This window comes from Myotis yumanensis, unplaced genomic scaffold (genome assembly GCF_028538775.1).
Source record: "Myotis yumanensis isolate MYYU_CA2020_CCGP unplaced genomic scaffold, mMyoYum1.0.hap1 SCAF_8, whole genome shotgun sequence".
Lineage (NCBI taxonomy): Eukaryota > Metazoa > Chordata > Mammalia > Chiroptera > Vespertilionidae > Myotis > Myotis yumanensis.
In genome coordinates, this window is record NW_027223759.1 from 35,933,681 (window position 1) to 35,957,112 (window position 23,432).

At 58.9% G+C, this 23,432-nt stretch overlaps 1 protein-coding gene across 1 annotated transcript in view; it reads left to right on the top strand.

Moving 5' to 3' along the window:
* CROCC2 (ciliary rootlet coiled-coil, rootletin family member 2) overlaps positions 1–22,156 on the top strand; it is a 56,437-nt gene extending 34,281 nt beyond the window's left edge. The window contains exons 20-28 of the mRNA XM_070423386.1: positions 1,136–1,279; positions 4,354–4,571; positions 5,098–5,257; positions 5,934–6,101; positions 7,649–7,973; positions 8,189–8,370; positions 8,836–8,956; positions 9,556–9,689; positions 22,059–22,156. Coding sequence (XP_070279487.1) covers positions 1,136–1,279; positions 4,354–4,571; positions 5,098–5,257; positions 5,934–6,101; positions 7,649–7,973; positions 8,189–8,370; positions 8,836–8,956; positions 9,556–9,689; positions 22,059–22,085 — 1,479 coding nt within the window. The 3' untranslated portion in view covers positions 22,086–22,156. The remainder of the gene's footprint in view (positions 1–1,135; positions 1,280–4,353; positions 4,572–5,097; positions 5,258–5,933; positions 6,102–7,648; positions 7,974–8,188; positions 8,371–8,835; positions 8,957–9,555; positions 9,690–22,058) is intronic.
* The last annotated feature ends 1,276 nt before the right edge of the window (positions 22,157–23,432 follow it).

Sequence of the window (23,432 nt, forward strand, 5' to 3'; positions counted from 1 at the left end):
AGCAATGGAAAAAGATATCCTCAGGTGAGGATTAACAACAATAACAAAAAAGAGCAGGAGGCAGGAGCTGATAGAGCCCAGCCCACCAGTGCCCTGAGCGGGGGAGTGGGGCATGGGGTTTGTGTCCCAGAGAAGGGTTCAGGGCAGCTGAAGGGGCTCCTGTGCCTCCTGGGAGAAGGAAGCTTGCTAAGGAAACCCTCAAACTACCCTGGGTCCCAGTACAGAGGCTGGGCTGGGTGGGCCTGGGGCACAGGTGAGCAGGTGACATCCTTGCTCTTGGACAAGGAGGTGCCTCCTCCCAGTCAGTTAGTGCCAGGGAGGAGCATCTTGAGTGCTGTGGCCAAAGGAAAGCACATCTGAACATCTGGCCGCCTGAGCGTGGCCTGTGGTCCCTGCAGGAACGGTCCACCTGCCTGTTTGAAAGTTCCGGCTGATGGAGGGGTTCCTGTGGTCACCTGCCCTCAGGGATAGGGCTGCTCTCCCCTCCCCCAGCCACTGCGTGTCTGCTGGGGGGTCCAGCCTTCTTGCCCTACACTGATGGTGGGACCCTGGAGGCACCTTCCCTGGGACACCCCAGGCCAAGGGCCACAGGCTGAGGGGTGCTCCTCCTGTGCCCCACAAACCCAAGAGGGCAGAGGCTCAGCTCCTGGTGCAAATGCCAGCCCCTACCCGGCTGCAGGAGCCCAAGTCCAGTGTCACCTGAGGGCAGGGTCTCTTTTCGTTTGCCAAGTAGCCATTCCTGGCTACTCACTGTTCAGCAAAGTGGGCCTAATAGCAATGATTTAGGCAGGAAAGAGGTCGGCGCTGGAGAGCCCTGCCCTGGCAGCCTGGGGATCCCAGAGGAAAGGCCCAGGGGACAAGGAATAGGGTCAGCCCCTTCCCTTAGGGACGCCCCTTGGGGCCTCTGCCCCCACCCTTCACCACTGTGTCCACTCTGGACCTGGCATTGGTGGCACTGGCTGTAGCCAGGACAAGAACCGTCCCGTGGAGCCCTAGTCCCTGCTCTGGTCCCCACCTGCCTTGTGCTGCCTGAGCGAGCTGCCCATCTGGTCCCAGGACTTTGTGTGGCTGCCCGTGTGGCCCCCACCGCCATGGGCAGCCCCTTGATGCCTCAATGGCTTACTGCTCCCCCCAGGCCACAGTCAGAGCCATGGCGGAGGAGCTGAAGGCCCTGCAGGCCCAGTTTGAGGAGGCCATCTCGGCCCATCAGAGAGAGACCTCGGCTTTGAGCCACAGTCTCCGGGAGATGGCGGCAGAGCGGAGCAATGCGGGCAGAGAGGTGAGGGGGTGCCCAGAGGGGAGAGAGGGAGGTGCCAGGAGGGGTGAGGAAGGGGAGTACAAGGAGAGGGGAGAGAAGGCAGGTGTGATCTGGGGGGTGGGGAGAGGGAATTGGGCCATTAGCCTAGAGGTCCATCCATCCAACACGCTGTGGGAAGATCCCTGGTGAGCAGCGTGAGGCATGGACCCCACGGAGCTGAGCCTGGGTGGGGTGAAGCCACCTTGGGGTCTCCTGGAGCAGAGAGGCAGCAGAGGTGCAGGGTGGCCCTGCCTGGGCCTGACATGGCCCCAGGAGCCCTGTGATGGTGTCCTGGGTGGGGACAGTCTTGGGCAGGGTGAGCAGGAAAGGCCCCAGCGAGGCCGGGTGGAGCTCGGCAGGCAGGCGATTGGGGAGGTGTTCCTGAGGTAGGTTTGACAGCACTCGGGCGCCTGGGAGAGGGGAGGGCAGGAGGACACGGGATTGGGCTGGGGGAGGGTAAGCTGGCGCCCAGGTAGGGCCGGCAGGCAGGGACGGGCAGCTCTAGTGCTCGGGCTCCCTGGGCAGTGTGCCAAGGCTGGCAGGCGGCTGACCGAGCTCATGCACTAGCCTGGAGGCTCGGCGGGGGGAGGAGGAGCTCGCCCTCCCCCAGCACCAGGGCAGGCTGGGTGGACGGAGGAAGAGAGCGTGATTTAACATGACAGGCTGTTTACTTTGGCCCCCAAAGAGAAAGGTCTCCTTTCAACAGATTTCAAAGTCAGGCCGGTCAGCGACCACACGGGGAAACAAAATGAGGTTTTAAAACTGGGGGCAGCAGTGGGAGGAGCTGGGAGATGTACAAGTTCAGGTTCTTGGAGAGGGGCCTCCAGAAAGGGAGTGGGGGGACGGACAGGGAGCCTGGGGGGTGAAGGGGAAAGAGGAGCATGGAAGCGCCCTCACAGGCGCCAGGCTGGCCAGGGTCGCCATGGAAACCATAACATTTTCACAGTCCTTAAACCGAAGGCACATCCAGGCCTCCGGCAGCCCTGACTGAGTCCACACATGTGTGTGTACATGCACACACATGAACCCACTGCATGGCTCACACTCATGCACACCCCATACCCGCATGCACACACGTGTACACAAAAAGTGACAGTGCATACATGCATGCACACACATACACTCATGTGTGGGCACAATGCACATGTAAACACATGTGAACACCATGAAGTACACACATACTAGTATATCCAACAGGAGCACATGCACTTCCATACATACTTGCATGCTCATACATAATGCCATGTGTGCTCACACATACATGTATGCAGTTGCACAACCACACGGTCACCATGCTGCATGCACACACACGTGCACACCAATCACACATGTGTGTTGCCAAGCGTGCACAAATGAACATGCCACACGCAGGCCAGGGCTCTCAGCTCCCCTCCCTCCTCTTTGCAGAGCTCTCGACCACCTCCCTGCAGGAGATTTCAAAAGAGGCTGTTTATACAATTTTTAGTAAAGAAATAATTATTATAATCACATTAAGCGATTTGGCTGTAAAATTCCTGTAAAAGGGATGGTTGTTCTCGGGAGACAGAGGGAGGTGGGTGGAGGTGCGGGGGAGGGGCCCCGCATTTGTTTTGCTTGTTTTCATCTCCTTGTCCTGGGAAATGAAAACAGCTTCTTTTGTGATGGATAGGCCCTTTTGCTGGTCCTTGACCTTCTGGGTGGATTTCTGCTGAGCTCAGCGGAAAATGCTCTACACAACTTGTGGCTCCCACATGTGGGGGGTGGGAGGGGAGCGAAGGGGGGGCTCAGGCCCTTCCCAAAAACAGAACAACAATAACAGCAGGCGGGTGCAGGAGCCAGGCCGGCCGGGGCCTGGACAGTGTCCCACAGAAGCAGCCAGCAAAGTGGAGTTTGCTCTTGGCAAACGGGCGTCTTGACATGGCCCAGAGTTCCTGCGGCTTCCCCTCCCTGGCATGTCCCCGCTAGCTTCCTCTGTCTCCTCCTGGGGGACATGCGAATTGGAACAGAGCTTTCTGCAGAGTGTCCTGGTTAGGGCCACAGCCAGCTCAGGAGGCAAAAGACCAGGCGCCCTGGCAGAACCCCCACCCCACACCCTGGGCATTGAAGGCTGGGCTGCCCCTTCCCCAGGCCTACACTCTCCCCCAGACCCTCCTAGCAGGGCTGAGCCCAGGGCCTTTGTGCCCCAAGGTGAGTAGGGCCCCTGACCCCCACCCACACTTTGGTGTCAGCAGGCTCTGCCTAGAAGCCCCCGGTGTAGGGCCTGGTGCAGGAGAGAACACAGGTCCTGGTTCCAGGTGGTGGGTGTCCCACCTGCAGCCTCTGCCCCTCCCTGGGTCAGCTCCCTGAGGTGCGGACTGGACGTGGGAGCCTCCTACCATGGGCCTCCACTGCCCACCTCGAGTTTAGGAGGCTCACACTGGGGCACTCCATGCAGAGCACAGCGAGAACTCCCTGCCTGAGCAGCTGGACAGCCTGGCCCAGTGGGCCCTGGTGCCAACGGAGGATTCCAAGGACACCAGAGACCCGCCCTCCCACTGCCTCCGGTTCCGATAGGGGACCGGTGCCCAGTGTCAGGAGCCTCGGCATTGACACTGCTGCCCATGCCGGGGCAGACAGTGACCCTAGGTGCCACACCATTACTGAAGGAGAAGAGTGGACACCAGAGCCCGACAGGTGGCAAGGGCCATCGTGCAGTGGGTACTGGATCTGGGTGGGGACAGTGCTGATGGGTGGGCAGAGCCGTGTCCCATGCACAGAGTATCCATCAACCCTGGGGTCCAGGGAGGGAGCACAGGACAGGACCAGAACTAGGAGAAGTCAGGGTGTCACCTGCCTGGGCTCTGGGACTGGCCCGGGGGAGTCACCCTGCAGCCACAGGTTGGCAGAACCAGGCTGTCTGCTTCTGCAAGCACTTGGGAGAGGAGGCCAGCAGGACACTAGCACTGCAGACCAGAGCCCAAGGCTGTGTGCTGCCTGTGGCTGTCCCTAGAGCAGCAGCTCTGCCTGCTGGACCAATAGCTCCTGACCCCCCACCCGGGCTGGCCCACGGCCCCTAGAACTGCACGCTCCTCCTCCAGGCCGAGCAGCTGTGGGCACAGCTGGGGGAGGCCCAGGAGGGGCTGGCTGTGCTTCGCAGGGAGCTGCAGGGCAGTGAGGACAGTCTCGAGGGGCTGCGCAGGGAGGTCGTGGATGCCCACCGTGCACTGGGGGACGAGGCCCTCGAGAAGGACATGCTGCAGCGTTCCAACGCCGAGCTGCGGGCCGCAGTGCGCAAGGCAGAGCAGGAGAAGGCCAGGTATGGCTCCACCATGGACTGGCTGTGGGGAGTCCCCCTCGCCCCAAAGCTCCCTGCCCCCCCCCCCCCCCCCCCGGCCGTGGTAGGAAAGGGGTTTCCTACTAAGCTGGGCCAGATGATGGTGGGGGATATACCCGGCAGATCCAGGGTGCCGACTGCCCATCCAGAATGATGACTGTTGGCCATGAGGGGGAGACCTGGACACACAGACCTGTCCCTGCCCTCAGGGAGTTCCCCTCCGGCAGGAAAGACGGGCCCAGTGGCCAGTGGGAAATGGCCGGGGCTGGAGGGAGGGGAGTAGTGGTGAGAGAAGCTGGAGACATAGAGAGGGGCCAGGACAGCTGGGCACTCAAACCCACTGCCCAAAGGTGACAGGCAGCCCCAAGGAGGCTGGGCTTTGGGACGCCTTAGGCATGTCTCAATAGAGTGAGGTGAACAGCCTGCAGGGTAGCCTGAACGGTAACCATGGGAGACGCCAGAGCCCCCAGGGAGCTCCTCCAGCCCCAGCCAATGACGCTCTGCTCAGTTTTCAGCGGTCCAAGGAGGAAAAGGAGCAAAAGGTGCTGGTCCTGGAGGAGGCCCGAGCCGCAGCCCAGAAGGAGGCTGGCAAGCTGAGGGCCAGCCTGCAGGAGGCAGAGCAGGCCCAGTTAGACACCTGCCGGGAGCTCCGGGAGCTCCGCAGTCAGGTGACCAAGCTCTCTGGAGCCTCACACACGCCGCCCTCCCTCTTCCCCGACCCTGGCCCCCCCACCACCACCACCACCAGGGCACCCAGGTGCCTTGTGCCTTTGGAGCCACCAGCAGAAGGGCTCTGCTCAGACTCACAGGGTTCCTGGGTGGGTCTGCCCTATGGGGCACAGATGACAAACCTCAAACCTAATGGCCTAAAACAACCTTCTGAGGCTCATGAACCCTGAGGGTCAGAAATCCAGCCTGAGGGCACAGACAGGAGCTTGGCTCTGCCCCACAGCACAGGCACCCTCGGGGAAGCCTCCACAGCAGGGGCTTGACAGCAGGGACTGGGTCTCCTGGAGGCACCTCCTCTCACGTGTCCAGTGGCTGATGCTGGTGGTAAGCTGGGCCACCAGGGCTGACGTTGAGCTCTGAGCTCTGTGCTCCACAGGGTCCTGGCCCCAGGGTGGAGGTGCCAGGTGTCTGTGGAGTGGCTGAGGGTGAAGGTCTGAGGGTACTGCACAGACCCCTGTCCAGAGCTGGACTTGGCCTGAGGGTCCTGGAGTGTGGGGAGATGCCCGGGAGGGAGGCTTTTTCCCAGGACACGTGAGCAGAGGCAGGGGTGCAGGAGGCTGCCTGAGCTCCTATGAGGGGACGTGGGCCCCCATCGGTTCCGTACCCACCCCCCAGGTGAAGATGCTGGAGACCGAGAACCAGAGGAAAAGCCAAGAGGTGCGCCAGCTGCAGGCCCAGTGTGCACAGGACTCGCAGCGGCAGCAGCAGAGCTGGCGAGAGGCCCTGGAGCTGCAGAGGCAGGCGGCTGAGGTGGACGCTGCCCGGGAAGACGCCCAGAAGGAGGTAGAGGGCTGAGGGGCCCAGAAGGGGAGGCAGAGGTCCAGGGTCGCCCAGGCCTTGCTCTCACCCTCGTTTCATCACATTTTAGTCAAGGACAGAGTCTCACCCAGGCAAAGAGAGTTCTGAGCCTGTGGACAGGCAGGGGGACCCTGAAAAGACCAATTCTCAAGAGCTTCAGGTCTCTGAGCTCACACCTCCACCCAGGCCTGCACACGTGTCCCACGCCCCAACACCTGCACACACAGGCACACACTCTCCCATGAGCTCTCCCCAGACGCCTGCACACATGTCCCCACACCCTCCCACATGCACTCTGCCATGAGCTCCCCCCACCAGCTCACACAGCCCCACACCAGCTTGAAAGACCCTCTGTTCAATCCCAGGCACCGCCCCTCGGGTTCTGTTTGCTGCCGGGCTGTGCTGCCACGGCCAGGTGGCCTTGGACCCCCCACACACAGCCTGAGAAGGTCTCCCTGGGCCTCGGCCTGTGTGGGGCTCCCGGGTTCAGACCCAAAGTCATGTGCAGAGTGGCTATTATCAAGTACCCACCATACCCAGAAACACGGTTTACTTCCCATGGCCCATGTGACCCCTGTGTCACCTCACAGCCCCTCACCTCCATCTGTGAATGGGGTCGTTATACTGCGGCCACCCAGGGAGGGAGATGAGATGAGGCCCACCTGCACTGGCGCCAGGCCTCCTACCCCGGGGGTTACAGTCTGGCAGGGGCTACATAGCCTGGAGCTGGGGCCTGGCTGCCTCCCCAAAACCTGTGCACATTCCGAGGGGGGGCGGTCCCTGTTTATTGCCCTATTCACTCACCTTGTGAGAATGGAGGACTGGGGACACAGGCCATGACCAGGATCTGCAGCAGCAAACAAGTGGCCTAATTGGGAGTGGGGCGATGACCGCAGCAGAAGGACAGCAGGTCAGGGAGGGCCCCCTCACCGGGGCTGGGCTGCCCGAAGAAGAAAGGGGAAGGTGGCCCAGCAAGGACAGTGCGGAGAGGGGGCTGCCAGGGGCTGAAGTGCAGAGAGAGGGAACAAGGAAGGCCCAGCCAGGGGAGTCCGGGGAAGCCACCCAGCACCTCCCTGCCCCCTCGGCCTCCGTGCACTGTGTGTGGGGGGTGGACGACATTCTATTTTTCCGTGGTGTTATCCGTTTTGGAAGTCTGTGGTGGCACCCTGAGGTTCCCCAGCCCTGGTCTCAGGTGATGCTGACACAGCCTTTGCTACCACAGGCCCTAAGCAGGCAGACAAGCAAGGGGCTGGCCGCAGGAGGTGCAGCCCGGGCCACGGCCCTGTCTGGCCCGGGTTTTCATGAGGCTGCTGGGGGCTCTCTGCTGCCTGCCCAAATCTACTCCATGGTCCTGGGGTGCCCTTCCCGACCTGGACTCAGGTGTCTTCCCTGCCAAACATGGGCTGTGAGGCAGGTCCTTGGTCCCTCCAGCTGTGATATGCCAAAGATGGCTGGGGCGAAAGGCCCAGGGCCAGTCTTCAGAGGTCCCTTAGTATCCAACCTCCATCTGAGCCCCCACGGCCCTGCCACAGGTCCTGAGGCTGCAGCAGAAGCTGGCGGAAGTGAAGGAGCGCCTCTGTGAGAGCCACAGGGCTGAACAGAGCCTCCGGGCCGAGCTGCACGGGGCCACCATGAAGCTGCAGCAGGCCAGCAGTGTGACTGACAGCCTCCAGGCTCGCCTGGACAGGGCCTGCCACCGCGTCCATAGCCTGGAGCAGGAGCTGGCCCGGGCAGAGGGTGCCAGGCGGGATGCACAGGGCCAGCTGAGCCGGCTCTGGTCCACACTCTGCTGCGAACTGGGGCTCCGAGCACAGAGCCCCTCTGCCTCCCCTAAACAGCCCGGCTCCCCCACCAAAGGTCAGTGTCTTTGGTGGCTTCAGGGGGCTCCTCTCCCAGCTCCACCACCTACCTGGGCCACCCCCACCCCTCCCTGGGCCTCACACTCTGCACCGTAAGGGCCTAGACCCTGTGCCCCATCCCCGGCTCCCTGTGGGTGGGGACAACAGAGAGAAAGGGAGACAGGGCATCCATGTGCCACTGAGTCCGTCCCCTCAGACCTCACTGTCCTACAGGTTTGGACGGTTCTCAGGGTCGTTCTGGGAGGCACAGTGCCAGCCCCCCTGCCAGGTCCCGCTCACCACTTCGATGGCCTTCACCCGCACCAGGACAGCAGGGCCCAGACATGGACGTGGCCTCTGTGCAGGACGCCCTGAGGGACTTCATGCAGAAGCTGCGGGATGCCCAGCAGGAGCGGGTAAAAAGGGGCAGAGAGGCCCTGCCCTGAAGGCTCCGAGAGACAGGAGGAGCCACTCTCTGTGTGCTGTCCACCTGGGTCCAGGGCAGGGGCGTCACCATCCCCATGCCTGTCTCCTGAAGAACCATCCCAGGGGCTGGCCACATCACCTGCAGAGTGTCCCCCGTGAGCTCTCACACGGGACCAAGCTCCCAGCAGCTACTCACATGGGCTCCCCATCTTGCCACCCCAGGGATGCCCCTCCAAACCTGCCAGGTGGGAGGAGCTATGGGAAGGACTGAGAGTCATGGCATGACCTATTCCCCCACTCTACGTGCATACCCCAAACCTAGACATGCGGGCACAGCGCCTCCAAGCCCTCCCCAGGGCCTGTCCTGAGTGCCTTTGTAATGCCCACCAGACCCCCAAAACCTCTAGCTCCCCACTCCCCACAGCCCTGCCTGCTGACCTTTGACCTTCTCCCAGGACAACTGGCGCGCCCAGGTTCGCCACCTGAGCAGCTGGCTGAGAGAGGTGGAGAGGGAGCGTGCCCGAGCCCAACGCCACGTGGGGCAGCTGAAGACAGCGCTGGCTCAGGCGGAGGAAGGTGACCTCCCTTCCCCACCTGCTCCTGGGGGTCCCTCAGAACACCCACTCCTGGCCTCCAGAGTGCAGTCCTAGGAACAGCTCAGGCTGGGGCCATGGGGTAACACCAAACCAGCACCCCCCTGCACTGGGGACAGCACTTCCTGAGACTGTGAAAGGCCTCCCTCCATGGCATTCTCTTCCTACCTGGGCTTCTGCACTGGCTGTGCCCAAAGTTGGAGCCTTCCTCCCAGTCACAAGGCCCATCCCCCCATTGGGTCTCTGCCCTCAGAGAGGCCCCTGCCCTGCGGGTCACCCCACTGCATTTCTGTCCCTCACCCCATTAGTGGGTCACCCAGGGAGCCAGGCCTAGGGCCTGAATGTCTAGAAGGAAAGGCCTGAGAGAAGGGTGGGCTGGGGAGGGGCCTGGGGTCCAGGCCTTGAGCTTTGAGGGAGGAGCAAGGTTGTCAGAGGGGAGCCTCTCAGCCCCCGCCATCTAGATGCCAGTCACTAAAACTCCCCAGGCCTCAGTTTCCCAGCCTCTGAGATGGGAGGGGCGATCCCCTGTATGGGAGTCCCTAGACCTTGGGAACCAGGCAAGCCACCCTGCTTACCCCACAGGCTGGCGCCAGGCAGAGAGGGAGGCAGGCAGTGCCCAGACCACCAGGGCCCTGCAGAAGGAGGTGCTTCAGAGGCTGGAGAGGGAGTACCTGGCGAGTGTGCGGACAGCAGGCCAGGAGAAGAGGCGGCTCCAGGTGGGGACCCCACACCCCAGGGCCGGGAGGGGAAGGGGGAGGCTGAAAGGGCTGCTGGGAGGGGAGGTTTCAGGTCCCTGTGGGCAGGTGGCCTCAGGGGCACGGGGTTCCCACAGAGCTGATCAGGGCTGTCCCTGCAGAGCTGTATTTGAGGTGGTCCTAACCCTTATTTTACAGACTGGGGAAACTGAGTCCTGGGCAGATTGAGTTGGCCTAGGTGGCAGAGCCAGCCGAGGCAGACCAGGGGCAGACCCGCCTCTTTCTGTGACCACACCAGCAGGCATCGGGTGGCCCAGCCTCGGTGCTCTCTCTCTATGGGGTCAGGTCTATGCTGTTACGGGACTTTTTTTTTTTAATCTTCATCCAAGGATGTTTTATTGATTTTGAGAGAGAGAGAGAGAGAGAGAGAGAGAGAGAGAGAGAGGTGAGAGATGGATGGATGTGAGAGAGAAACATCAATCTGTTGCCTCCTGTGCGCACCCCGACCATGGATTGAACCCACAACCTAGGTATGTGCCCTGACCCAGAATCAAACCCGAAACCTTTTGGTATATGGGTTGACCCTCCAACCAACCAAACAGCTCATCCAGGGCCTGTGGGGCGGTTTTTACCCCACGCCGCTCACACACGAAGCAGGCTGCACAGGATAAGCTCAGTAAATGACCCCATGTGGGCTCCGTGCTGTGAAGGTGGCTGGTGGTCTGCAGTTTCCAGGTGAGGAATCTGGGCCCAGAGAGGGCCCGGCCTGGGTGATGGGGCCGGCTTCCCCCTCACTACCCCGGAAAGCTGAGGCTCCTTGAGGACTTCGGGGGCGTGGGGAACAGTGTGCTTGGAGCAGAGCACTGGCCCTTGGGAGGCCCTGGGGGACCAGGGTCTCGGGCCTCATCCTGGGAAGTTGAGGTGGCTGTGGGCAGCAGAGCAGAAGGGACTCGTGGGGCAGGACACAGGAAAGTGCCCTGGATGGATGGGTGAGGGAGGACAGGGACGGTCCTGCAGGGGAGGGGCCAGAGAAAGCACGGAGGAGCTCAGCCCAGAAAAGATTTGTAAGACAAAACGTAATTTCTGTTTCAAGACCCCTCCAGCCGAAGCTGCTGTGGTGATGGGGGTGGGTCATCCCAGGGCCCAGGTGCCTGGCTGAGTGGTGGCAGGACTTGTGAGGTATGAGGGTCTAAGAAACCAGGAGAGGTAGGGTGGGACTGTGTTCCATTTTACACATATGTTCACATGTATGTGTCCCATGCACATCTATAATAATAAAAGTGTAATATGATAATTGTCCTTCTGGACGATCTTCTGGAGGAAGCCAGGGCTTCGAGGGAAGCCCAGGTCCCGGGTGCCTGCTGGCAGCCAGAGGAAAACCCGGGTTCTGGGTGCCAGAGGGAAGCTGGTGTTGGAAGTCTGGGCAAGGAAGGCCTACTTTTGCACGAATTCCGTGTATCGGGCCTCTAGTTTGAAAATAAGTTGAACTATACCTATTAAATCAACCATTACAAATACAACACTCCTCACTGGGTCTGTCTCCCGAATTTATCCAGGCTGAGAGTGATGCGGTAAATTTTCCCACTGTGATTTTTTTCTCTTGGCAACGTCTCCTTTATTCCAAGAGTCTTTGATTTGTGGATTTTTACGGCATGCTCTTCAGAATTCCACGTTTCCCGCTGCTCCAGCTTTTCCAGATCTGGAGGCCTCTGCCTGTAACCGTTCTGTCCTGAATTCCACTCCACCTGATGCGGCACAGCCCACCCGTCCGAGAGGCACTCCTGCCCTTCCCGCCCCACCGTCCCTCAGCCAGGCTTCCGTTTCAACTCCACCTCTGAGTCTCTGCCCTGTTGCCGTTTCAGGAGACTTTGTCCCACTTACAGGCCTCACAGTGGTGTGTTCACTCTGCTTTTCTCTGCCCTTGACTGTAGGTTGTTTGCTCTCCCCTTCCCTCCAGCGCCCACATCCTGGCCTCGTCCCTTTCCCTGGTCTTGGGGGTACAGGAGTGTTACGGAGATGAGCGTGGTAGCGATGTTGCCCTGTGCTCAGGGAATGCTGGTGGCAGCTGGGACCCCTCCTGTGCCCCGGCCTCCCCCAGGAGTTCTGTCCCGGGACCTGCCCTTATCTTTCTGCTAAGTGCTGGCTGGGTTTGTCCAGAGCCTGCCCCTGAGTTCAAAGCCCCCAGTGTCTGCAGACCCAGAGGATTATCCAACAGCAGCCACACCTGGTGCCTTCCTTCTCAATCACAGAGGCCGATGGAACCCCATTTGTGGGCCCCCAGTCCTGCAGGCCAAAGATCCCTCGTGGGTGACTTGTTCTCTTCAAGGTCTCAGCCTCTGGGGTGGGCTGGTCCCGAAGCTGGAAGAATCCCCGGGCAGCTCATTCAGGGTGTGGCAGGGTCCAGTTCCCTGTGGCTCTGGGACCAAGTCCCGTATCCCAGCCCTCGGCTAAGGATGGAGCAACTTCTAGAGGCGTCTCCCAGTCCCTGGCATGGGCCTTCTCATGGGCCCTCATCGGATCCCCGAAGATCAGGCCTCCTGTGATACTAGACCCACCTGGGTGGTCTCCTATTGGTTAATTACTAGCCCTCATTACCTCTGCAAATCCCTTTGCTACGTAATCATTACAGGATGACATCAGGGCCAAAGGTCACAGGCCATCTGTAACTGCCGGCCCCGGGTTTCAGTAATTTGTTGAACGTGTCGGCTGAACTCTTGTGCACACAGCTGTCTCAGGTGAGCCAGCCCTCTTCCCATCTCTCCGAGAGAGGCCTTTTTCCCTTCGATCTCAGGCTGGTTGCTTGCCCTCTGACCTCCGTCTCAGTTGGATTCCAGAAATGTGAGAATGTTGTAGGTTATTTAAAGTGTTATTTCCAGAGTGGGAAGCCAGAACGCCCATTTAGCTTTGAAATTCAAAAACATTGCCAAAACATTGACTCCTCCATTGTTTGTGCCTGTGCTTGGTGAACCGACGAGGCAGAATCCAATCTACCTCCGTTTATACAAGTTCTTTCCACTGGAAAAGCATCTCTCCTCCCCACGCTTCCCTGTTTGTTTGTCCCAAAATTCTCAGCAGCCCAACACTGCTCTCTGGGCCTGTCTTCCTTCCTGACCTTGAACTTCACCTTTCCAGGTCCCTGCCTGTTTAGCTGACCTGTCCTGTGTTGGCCTTTGTGTGTGTGTGTTGTTGTTGTTGTTGTTGTTGTTAATCCTCACCTGAGGATATTTTCCCACTGATTTTTAGGAAGAATGGAAGAGAGAGGGAAAGACAGAGAGAAACATCGATGTGAGAGAAACACATCGATTGGTTGCTTCCTGCATGAGCCCCTACCAGGGCAGGGCTGAGAAGGAGCCTGCGACCTAGGTACATGCCCTTGCATCAAACCCGGGACTCTTTGGGCCGCAGGCCGACCTTTGTACACTGAGCCAAACCAGGTAGGGCGGCCTTTGTGTTTCTATCTCAATTGTTCACTCTCCGGCTCCCCCATGGCCTCACCTTGAGAATGTCATTGAACCTTTTCTAACATGGATTCCCTTTTCTTGCAATCACTTTGTTCTCTTTAATTTGAGACCCTCAGATCTGATTCCTCAGATTGGCTTTGTCTCTTGAACCACAGTTGATTGCTACGTACGTCATCATTTTTTTCCTCTGCACGTCTTTAAAGAAGGGGGTCTGGTCTTGCTCAAAGTTGGAAGTGGAGAGGAACCTCCTGGGGACTTGGTGTGACCCTGTCCAAATACTTCAGGCCCAAAGGAAAGGCAGAGAGAAAGGTCCCAAGAGGAGCCGTGGGGGCCGTGGGGCATGGGGAGCCGGTGGCAAAAGCAGTCCTGAGCCCTCATTAGAGCTTTTCTGTTCCAGGAATGGGGTGGGCGAGGGCCCTGCTCTGGGGGCACAGCCATAGTGACTGCAGGCCTCTTGTTCCTCACCCACCATGACCCTCATCCCCGGAGGCCTCCCCTCCATGTCAGATGCCCCTCCAGTCCTGGCTCTGAGCCGGGGTTCCCAGGGACTGGGGGGGTCTTCTGAGGTTCTTCAGATATTCTGTATCCATGTTAATTTTTCTGCTTGATCAATAATTTCCTCATTTTTTTTATTGAAGTGTGTGTCCTAAAATCTATCAGTATTATGTGAAAATTTTCTAGAATTCTGGCAATTACCATTTCTCCTATTTTCAGGCTGGTTGGTTGTGTCTATCCTCCATCTTGCAGGAGCCCTCAAAGTTCTGTTCTCCAGCTCTGAGGAAAGTGTTCCCACATTTTGTGACCTCTTGACCATTGCAGTGGGCCTGGGGTGGGGATTGAGACTCGCCTAAATCACCGGCAGCCCCAGGCCCTTTTGACAAACAGCCAACCTAGGCCGCAGTGTTTGCCACCGAGGGTGTGAGCCAGAGCAAGGTCTGCAAGCTACACGACAACTTTCACGTTCCCGGGCTGGGTTTTTCTCCATTTCACATAAGCCAATGTGTTTGTCAAGAGAAAGCTAATTAAAAACATATTTTTCTAATTAAATGGTAGGCCGTGCTGTGCAAACAGTAAGATTCTTGTTTGAGTGCAAACCCCTCCCGTTTCCAGGGCTACCCTGGGGATTCACTAGATCAGCGATGCACAGCCCGCATCACCCACCCACATGACCCTGCATCAGAGCCAGGTCCCAGCCTCCCGCTCCAAGGCTCACAGTGTCCTCCTGGCACCCGGACTTGTCACGTCTGACCCCACTGGCTCTCACGTGCCCCGGTGTGAGCCCTGCCGCACACCCCACCTCTCCAGAGAACGCTCCCCAGGCCCAGCCTGAGCTCAGTCCAGGTTCTAGAAGCAAAGCTGGGGAGCCCCTGGCACCCCTGGGCACACGTTTTCAGCTGGTTCCTAACTTTTGTCAAGAATGTCTGTGTGTCTCCTTAGGGTATTGTCTTTATCAGCTTTTTTTGTGTTGAGATTGTTTTATCTTGATTTAGTGAATTGGTGAGCTTTCCATCTTTTTCTTTTACCTGGAATAATCTAAATCGCCTAAGAGGTAAGCTTTTTTAAAGGTTAGTCTGAATTTGCGTGCAAACCGCGCCCTCCTATCATCTTAAATAGGCTTTAACTGCCTCTTCATCTCTGTCATTTTCAGTTCTTCTGCCTTGTCACGTGGCAGTCACCCACCTTATATTTTTGAGTGCACATGTGTTTACCGTCATCATAGTGACATGTGTGGTTATACCTGCAGTTAGATCTGTGCCTGTGCTGGGTGTCGGAGATTCTATTTATTTCCCCTCATCCAACTTGCCAACAGTTCATCTCTTTTATTGATCTTTTCAAAGAATCAACTTTTATCTCTTCTCTTATTTCTGTCCACTTTACTCATTTCGGCTTTTATCTCTGTTAACATCCTCTTTTGGTTGTCATTTTTCTGATTTCTGACATTGAATAAGTGTGTGTTTATGTTTGGACTTTCTCTCTCACTAGTAAGAGAATTCAGTGTGAACCGTGTTTTCCCTAATTGAGGTTTGCTGGGTGACCCGTAGCTTTTTCATATGAATTCTTTTCCTTTTTACCCATTTTCCAGGAGTTTCAGTTTTTATTCCTTCTTTAATTCAAAAGACTAATTCCATGTTTGTGCCTCCTTTTGTCGCCACATCTGGTCTCACTGGCGAGAGGGTGTGGCTTGGGCAGTGCGGACCTTTGGTCAGCTTCTGGGGGGATCTGGGTTTATGCTCCTGGTTGTCGGCTGTTTGCTGGTTGCTCTTTGCTTTCTTGGTTTGGTTTTGTCTATTTGTTTGTGATATGTTTGGAGGAAACTGAACAAGCTGATTGCAAAGTTTACAGGGAAGAAAAGATGTTTATAACTGATTTAAGGCAGCAGGAGGGGTAGCACAGGCTGGACAAAAGAGGCCAGCGGGGTGGTAGAGTCCAGAGGTGTTCAGCTGTCACTACTTAGTGCCAAGCCCCTCATATCTGAGCAATTCAGGGGCTCATTGTGTCCTGGGACTGGCCAGAGGGCGGAACTAGCCAACCAATGAATGGGTCCGTTGTGACCCAGGGGCTGGAATGGTGTCAGGCTGAGGACCTGAACTCCAAGGCCCAGAGGACGGATTGGGGATTGGGGGTCGGGGGTCGTGGCATGCTCTGCTCTTCACTGTGCATAAGCAGGCTGTGTAATGAGACCCCCACCCTGTATGTGCACAAGACATTTTCCACCCTTCCTTCTACAAGACCCTCATTTCACAACAGCCCTCAGAGGGTGTGGCACCCTACAGCCCCCTCCCTTCCTTCTCCTGGTCCCAACAAGAACCCAGTGAGATTGCATCACCCCATGCCACAGATGGGGAAACTGAGGCTGGGGGCCTGGTCCAAGGGCACGAGGGGAGCCCCGTGTCCCTGCCCCACGCCCGGCTCTTCCCTGCCTGGCTCCCAGGTCAGAGCCACAGGCTGGGATCCATTTGCTATTACAATGAATTTAATTCCATGGGCACTGAGTCCTTACAAGAGGAGCCCAGTGTTTCACATAAGTGGTCTGGGCCTCTTTAAATACCATGAAATATTTAAGCCGTGTTTGAAGGAAACCTCTGCTTTTCTACTGGAAAATGTGTACAAACAGAAAATTATAATTTTCAAAATTGCAAGGGAGGGTGAAACGTCACAATTTTAGGGACAAGCATTGCCCTCCTCCCTTTCCTTTTTCAAAGTACTAGTGTCAGCCCCCAAAAAAGTGTGTACAGGGTCACCCTGCCGTCTCCAGTCACTTCCTGGCTCCTCCGAGCAGCCCTCCTGTGTGAGCGGCCAGAGTCTGCTCCAGCGTTTAGTGAGAATAAAGTGGAAGGATGGACCATGGCCCCTCTGACAGCTCCGGGGCCTGACTGCTGTGGTCGCTGTGGAGGATGGGTGTTTGCTGAGACTGGGACCCTGGGACCTGCGAACTAGAGCTTGCCTGGGTCACTGGGGTCCCCGCACCTTCAGGCTCCTCTCCCTGGCTCTGTGCCCAGGCTTCCTCTTGCCCTCACACTTCACCCCCTCAGTTGGCCCTTTCTCCCTCCCCCAGCCAGGCTTCCAGAAGGCCTGCCCCTCTCCCTCCCACACCCTCAGCCTGTCGCCACACACACACACACACACACACTAGAAAAGGTCACTAGCAACACTTGGTCCCACCCAAAGAGTCCTTTTTGGGTGTCTCCTTGACCCCTTGGGGCACCCCCATTAAGGGACTGGCCCCTCCCTCCCAATTTCTGCTGACTTTCTGGGCTTCCCTGCTCGACCATCTCTTTTTCTCTCTGTCCGGACATCTACTTGCCAGGAACCCTTCGCTCCCCTTCTCCCCTCTTACCAGGACACCCTCCCCTCCTCTGGCCTCCAGAGCCACCTGGTTCTGAAACACTGCCCTGAGTTTAGTGACTCCTGGGCACCCCTCAAGACTGAACTCTGAACATTCACCCCCAGACATGTTCCCTGCCTGCCTTCCGTCTGGGTGAGTGGGTCCTGGACCACCCGGCAGCCCATACCTGGGAGTCCTCATTCCCCCACACGGCCCCTCCAGGCTCAAAGTCCTATGTCATATCCGTTTACTCCCCCACTCACATCCAAGCCACCTCCTGTCCACCACAGAGTCAGAGGACCAGAGACACTGGCCACTTCTCGCACAGAACACAGGGGAAAATTCAAAAACTAGAGACTGGCCCAACTCATGAAGCCATGCTGGTCACAAGCCAACCTCAAGTTTCCAACAATGGACTCTGCATAGAACTCATCAGAAATCTCCAGGCCCCACTGCAGGCCGGCTCGGGGCCCAGGGGCCAGGTTCTCCTGGTGAGGGCTCAGAGCAGAGGGGTGAGGGGGCAAGGCTGCTGTCACAGGAGAGAGACCTGGTGTGGGTGGCGTCGGTGGGGGACTCAGTGAGGCTGGTGGGGCTGCAGGGCTGAGCAGGACTCTGGGCGGTGAGGGCAGGGCCCTGGGGCAGGGGAGCAGGTGGTAGAGGGGGTGGGCTGAGTCCAACAGGCTCCGTGACTTGGGGTGACTCTGGTCTTCATTCCAAGTCTGGAAGCAGGTGAGGGACACTGGTTGTGTCTTGAGGCCACTCTGGCCACAGCACAGAACCTGCCAGCGGAGCCTCTGCCCACACCGGGCCCACAAGGCCTCCTTTCCAGTTCCCACGGCTACATCTCAGGCGGCCCAGGTGTGCACAGTGTACTTGGCCTCGTCTCGCCTCCTCACCTCCCAGCGACCTGCAGCAGGCCTGGGCAGACACCCTGTGCCCCCCTCCCCAGGAGCAACTGGACACACTGCACCGGGCCCTGCATGAGAGCAGGAGGCACAGCCAGGGCCTGGCCCAGAGGAGTTGGCGGCTGGAGGAGCAGGTTGCCAGCCTGGAGCACAAGTGCCAGGAGGCCGAGAGTGCACAGGGGCCCCTGCGGCAGGTGAGGCCCCCAGAAGGCAGGGCCCTGCATCCCTTCACAGAATCAGCCCCTGGGCATGAACAGAGGTCCAGGTGTCCAGACACCATTCAGTGCCCGGCTGACAGAGCAGAAATCGGAGGAGGGAGAGCACACGCAGGGATTCCCTGGTCCAGGACCACCCGAGAGCCTGGTCCACGTAGCCTCTGTCTACCCAGGTACTTCAGAGGCAGCAGCTCAGGAGGCAGGGATTGGGGGCACAGTGCATGAAGGGGCACATCCTGCAGGGACACAAGGCCTCCCAACACCTCAAGGGCTCCCACCTACAAGGGGAGCTTGTGGTGCGGCATGCACGCCAGCCACTGGTATGGGCTCTGACAGTGGTCCCTAGGAGAGGGTCAGGGGATCGCTCACCAGGGTCCCTCGCTGGGGTCAGGTGAGGCTGGGGATGTGTCCTACTGCCCTGGGGGCCTGGCAGGTCATGGCTGAGAGTCTCTGTGAGCACCCCTGGGCCACGTCTAGGCAGAGGGTCTTGCCTGTCCCCCAGCACAGGGATCTAGAGTGGTATGCGGACACAGACAGAGGAGGAGCTCAGGAGCACACAGCTGCCACCTGGGCACAGACATCCACACCCTGTCATCCTTCCCCTTGCAGCCCTGGCCCCAGGCAGGGCTCCGGGAAGGGCATTCAGCCTGGGCTCACCTATGCAAAGGGAACCAGGTGTCTGTCACTCATGGCTGTCCCAGGTTGGGCTGCTCAGAGGGCTGGTGGAGGCCGTGGTAAGTGGCACCCCCCCCCCCCAGACTTTGCAAGGGCCTCCTCGGGTCCAGTGAACCCCTGGGCTTGTCACTGTGTCACCTGCTCACCAAGACCTATAAAGACTGGCTTCCTGCTGGGGTGGGCTTGTCTGGTCTGGGCAGTGTGGCCCAAGGGCAAAAGGACCAGGGGACCACAGAGGCCAGGCTTAGCATCACTGGTAGAAGGAGCAGCAAGGAGACAGGTGCCCCAGGCTCTCAGACTCTGAAGGAGAAAGATGCCAGGGGGCATGCAAACATCAGAGAGGAGAGAAAAGGAAAGGTCAGGGCCAGAGACAAGGTGAAGGCTGCCACCACCTCCGGCAGGAGGGAAAGAGTTAGTTGTGTCAGGAGCAGAGGCAGAACCAGGAACAGCCATGGTCCCCACGGGTTGGAGGGTGTATGTGACAGCTATGTGGACACTGACCACACGCCTCCTGAGGGAGCAGTGGAGCCCTGGCGGGGAGGGGACTGCTGGGCCTGGAGCCCCCGGGAGAGTATCTGTCCCATGTCCCAGGCAGGTCCTGTTCAGCTGAGGCGGACTCAGGGACAGGAGGGTTTTCCAGAGGGGAGTGGCCAAGTCAGTGTGGGGAAGGGACCCTGGGGATAGGATTGGGGTCTGGATGGGGGCACAGAGACCAGCAGGCCAGCACAGGCACTGACAACCACTGGCCAGCTTGTCCACACCAGGCCACCTGCCCGCCCAGGAAGGAGGGTCGGCCAGCTGGGTACAGTCACCAGGATCCTGTCACTTCTCCTGAAGGATGGGCCAGCGCTGAGCTGCTGAGCTGGGGAAGCGGAGGACTCACGGCCACTCCAGGGGCTCCTGGGGGGCTGAGCACTAGCCTGGCTGTGGCACCGCCCCGTGGGGGAGGGGAGGAACAGCTAATGAGTTCCAGGAGGTCAGCTGCGAGGGGCCGCAAACCCATAAACCCTTTATTGGTGTCTCAGGAGGGGAAGCCCGGCCGTGGCCGTTTGTTTATTTTGGACCTCATGTTTCTCTGTTTCACATGCACTGCCAGGGCTGTCACTGGGATTTTAAAGAAACAGGACTTCCTTTTCAGTGGAGGGGCTGTTTTTCTCAGTCCTGAAGAAGAAGGAATCCTTGCTTTTGAACACTGACCCTACGGTCTCACCCTAAGGCTGCTCCTCTGTAGCAGGCCCCTGAGAGCCCAGACCCTGAAGGGAGGACCGACTGGGGCTGCAGCAAGACTGGGCACAGTGGGCAGTGGACAGGCCTGGTTTGGAGAGAGGGCCTGGGCTCTGATGCTGCCCAGCTGCTGCTAGGACTGCAAGGCCAGAGACCATCCCCAGCAGCACCCAACAGGCACGTCCGGGGTCAGGTCCTTCCTCCAAAGGGGTATCCACAGGGGCAAATGGAGCCCCACCGACCTTCCCACCAACACTGTTTCTCTGTTTCACCCTCGTTCAAATGCCAATGGCCCTGGGTGGGGCTTGGGGTCCTGGCCCAGGGCAGCACCCTGCCCCACCAAGCCAGTGCTCATGGGACCCAGGGCCCTTCCCAGAGGTACCCACATGCTCCCCGAAGAGCAGGCCACACTCCCCCAGCAGCCACTACAGGCTCTGCTCTTGCAGAGAGAGCGGGACACGCTGAGCAGGAAAGGGGACACAGTGGGGGCCAAGGAGCCACTGGACCAGCCCCTGAGCAGCCTGCACCTCCAAGTGGACAGGGCCCTGAGGCAGGACCAGCACCTACAGGTTAGCAGGGCTGGCGCAGCTCTGCATACCCCAGCCTTGGGAGTGGGCTCAGCACAGGGGGTATCCAGGTGGTGTGGGTCCCAGGAGGGTGGGCCACCCTGCCTGACTCAGGACACACATACAGGTGTGCACGCACAGGGGTGTCTGCTGGGTCACACCTGGGAGTGGTGGGACGGTCGGGTGTCTCGTGAGCCAACACCTAAACCAAAAAGGGAGGTGTGGGGGGAGCACAGCTCCCCTGCATGTGTTGGGGGGATCTCCCTTTCCACCACTGGGCAGACTCTCCACCCTAGACAAGCAATTTACAAGCAGGTGGGAGACAGCAAGATTCAGCCTATGACGCCTGCAGAACCCCAGTCCAGACAAGCAGAAACCAGGATGCCATTAAAGCAGATGTAAGGTCCACCCTGCCGGCCTGTGGGCTGGGCTCTAGCTCAGATGAGGCCCAAATCTGCTTGCCGATCTAGACTGGGGCCCACCCCCCAGCAGAGGGCAGTGGGTAACAGAGGCCTGGACAAAGGAATAGTGGCCCCAAGGGCAAGCGGGCAGCAGTGAGGTGTCTAAGTTCTCACCCAGGTCCAGAGAGCAGAGCTAGAGCAGGCCCAAGCCCAGCAGCCCCAGGAGCTGGCTGCCCAGCACCAGCAAGACCTGGCTGTGGAGGCCAAGCAGGCCCTAGAGTCCCAAGTGCTGGAGGAGCAGGTGGGGCCGGGTGGAGGGCAGAGGAGGGGAGGGGAGGGGTGGGGAAAGCCCGGTGTCCTGCAACACACCCCTCCAGCAGGGGCTCTCCAGACTGACACCCAGGAGCTCCAGCTCACTGAGAGGCGGAGCAGGTTTCTGGGGCAGTTGCCACCTGCTCTGCCTCTACTGCCTGCCCGTGAGGAGGGGTGGTGAGGACAGTCCCTCAATCTGAGGTCGAGGCCTACAAAGTGTCCAGATTGTGCCTGGCAGGTGGCAGTTGTAGCCCCTGCACCTGACCTTCAGGCAAGAAGAGAGAGTGTCATGTGGGGACAAGGTGGTGACAGTGTGACAGAGCCTTGGAAATGTAGCTGTGCTGCCCCCCCCCCCCCACACACACACACATGTACACACACATGTATACACACAGGCAAAGACATGCCTGCCAGGGCTGGCCCACAGGCTCCAAGCTGTCAGAGACAGCTTCATTCTACAGATAAGGAAACTGAGACCCAGAAAGGTAAAGTGACTGCCCCATGTTACCCCCAAGTTAGTGTCCCTGACCCACCAAGCCACGCCTGCTGAATTTATGAGCTCAGGAGAACTTATTTCCTTATCACTCTGAGTACATTCATGGCCTGAATGGAAGAGGGTCTGTCCACTGTGGGTCCCTAGGATAGGTGGATGTACCTGATGAGGTGAGCCTGCGTGCCCCTGTGTGTCTGCTGATGTTTCAGTCCCATGCATGTCACCTCCTGGGGGAGCCATGGACTGTGGCCTCCCAGTGCTTCCTGTCACAGAGCTCTGGGAGGCCTAAGACCGTTCCTGCCCCGTTCCCAGGTGGCCAGGAAGGAGCAGCTGGACTAGGAAGTACAACGGCAGCAACATGCCCACCTCAGCCAGGCCTTCCCTGCCAAGAAGTGAGCCCTGCTGCCAACCCTGCCACAGCCCTGACCAGCCGGACGCAGAACCATGAATTGGAAAACCAATGCTCATGCGGCTCAGTGTGGGCCCGGTGCCTGCAGAGGGGCTCAGGGCGCAGGCAGAGGAGCCTACACTCACCTCCAGGAGTCCCATGTCAGCAGGCACCCTCTGGCTCCCCGACCACTGAGCACCCCACCCTGTGACGTGGGCTTCTGCTGCACACCTCCTCCTCCAGCCACTGTCTCCACCTGGACGTGCCATCGGCACAGACCCCGCCAAGCCAGTTTCCTTGGCCACGGGCTGCATCCCCTGCCCTCAGCTCTGTAAACACGGGGAAACACGTGGAAAACATTTCCACCAAATGGAGCCAAAAACAGTGTCCTTCGAGGCCCAGTGCCCACCTCCCACGCCCAGAGGCTGTGGAACCTTCTGTATCCAGGAACTGCAGGTCTCTCACGATGGCAGGTGGCTGGAAATGACTCAGTCGGTCCCTGTGACTCACTGGCCTGAGAGGCACAGGAGCAGGAACTTAAAAGTCAGGGTTGCAGAACCTCTCACTTTCCCAGTCTGTGAACCTGGGCCAGGGACCCTCCGAATCCAGCCCCGTTGCTATGGAAACAAGGCAGCCATCCTCACCTATAGGCATTTTTATTCGTTTCCCCCATTTATACCAGGTCAGTGCTTTATTCTCCTCTCCAAATGGCCTCCTTTGTTCTATGACACCAGCCAGGCCAGGACTCACGGGACCCAAGGTTCTTGTGAGTTCAGCTCCTCCCAGGGAACCCCTGTCATACTCTGGAGGACAAGCATGGGGGCAGGGAGGGTCCAAAGCTCCCGGAAGCCACCCCATCTCGGCCACTGTAAGCTGTGGCCCAGAGAGACGGCCGTCTGTCTCATTCAAGATGGATCCAGGCTTGTTTTCACCTGGTGAGAGCCTGTCTGGGATTGCACAGCTGGAGACGGGCATCCCTGCCATCCCCCAAGGAGGCGGGCCATGCTGGCCTCACCCACCCTCATCTGCCCGGCAAAGCTTCGGGCACAGGGTCCTGTTTACTGGAGGACAGAGCTGGGCCAGGTAGACTTAGCAAAGTGAGGCCCAGTGTTGGGCACTGGACCCCAGCCTCACACAGCAACCTGGAGGTGAGGTGCAGGGAGGAGGGCGGGGTAGGGGCCCATCCTGGTATACAAGGTCAAGGCAGAACTGCTGCCCTCCCCACAGTCGAAGGGATAGGGCAGAAAAGCGACCCGTCTCCCACCCATCCCTGCTCCTTGGAACTCGGGCCAAGGCCC